Raw genomic sequence first — 1067 nt, 5'->3', positions numbered from 1 at the left:
CCTGGAAGGTTTTTTTGGGGTTTTGGTAGCTCCCCATGCCCTCCCACAGGTCCTGGAAGGTACATACGCCCCCATGACAGGTCCTGGAAGGTCCATAAAAAAACCTTACAAGCTCTCAATGGTTCTAGATGAACCTTGGGCAGTTCCCTCCAGGTCCTGGCAGCTCTCAATGGGTCCTGGAAGCTTTCTATGGGTTCTAGAAGCTCCCTGGAGGATTTTTTTGGGTTCTGGAAGGTACATACACCCCCGTGACAGGTCCTGGAAGGTCCATAAAAATTTCTCACCTCTGTTTTCAGCCTCCCTCCTGTCGGGCGCCTCGTCCAGCGCCGAAATGGCCGAGCTGATGCTCTGCTGCAGGTCCTGGCAGCTCCCTATCAACCCCTGACAGCTCCCTACAGGTCCTGGAAGGTCCCTAGAGGCTCTCAATGAGTTCTGGAAGGTTCCTATGAATCCCTGACAGGTCCTGGAAGGTTCCTATGAATCCCTGACAGGTCCTGGAAGGTTCCTATGAACCCCTGACAGGTCCTGGAAGGTCCCTAGAGGATCTCAATGAGTTCTAGAAAGTTCCTATGAATCCCTGACAGGTCCTGGAAGGTCCCTATGAACTCCTGACAGGTCCCGAAAGCTCTCAGTGCGTCCTGGAAGCTTTCTATGGGTTCTAGAAGCTTCCTGGAAGATTTTTTGGGGTCCTGGAAGGTCCCTATGAACTCCTAACAGGTCCTGGAAGGTCCCTGGAAGCTCTCAATGGGTCCTGGAAGGTTCCTATGAACCCCTACCAGGTCCTGGAAGCTTTCTATGGGTTCTAGAAGCTTCCTGGAGGATTTTTTGGGGTCCTGGAAGGTTTGAATAATTTCTAACAATTCCTGGAAGCTCCATAAACAATTCTCACCTCTGTTTTCAGCCTCCCTCCTGTCGGGCGCCTCGTCCAGCGCCGAAATGGCCGAGCTGATGCTCTTCTGCAAATCCTGATTCTTGCTGACCGAATCCTCCTCGTCGGACGAGAACGACGGCAGCGTCTCCAAATTCCTCTTCAGCTCCTCGTCCAATCGCTTGCAGGGGGAGGGGCA

The 1067-nt window shown here is 53.0% G+C and overlaps 1 protein-coding gene across 1 annotated transcript in view; it reads right to left on the bottom strand.

The window, feature by feature from the left end:
- Window positions 1-284: 284 nt before the first annotated feature.
- PRR12 (proline rich 12) overlaps window positions 285-1067 on the bottom strand; it is a gene marked incomplete at both ends in the record, with an annotated part of 5772 nt that continues 4989 nt past the window's right edge. Inside the window, 2 exons of the mRNA XM_057388572.1 lie at window positions 285-401; window positions 890-1063. Coding sequence (XP_057244555.1) covers window positions 285-401; window positions 890-1063 — 291 coding nt within the window. The remainder of the gene's footprint in view (window positions 402-889; window positions 1064-1067) is intronic.

Source organism: Malurus melanocephalus, unplaced genomic scaffold (assembly GCF_030028575.1).
Source record: "Malurus melanocephalus ecotype Western Australia unplaced genomic scaffold, MMel_1.1 scaffold_2121, whole genome shotgun sequence".
Lineage (NCBI taxonomy): Eukaryota > Metazoa > Chordata > Aves > Passeriformes > Maluridae > Malurus > Malurus melanocephalus.
The sequence above is the reverse complement of the archived record's forward strand: the minus strand, read 5'-3'. Positions and strand labels throughout refer to the sequence as shown.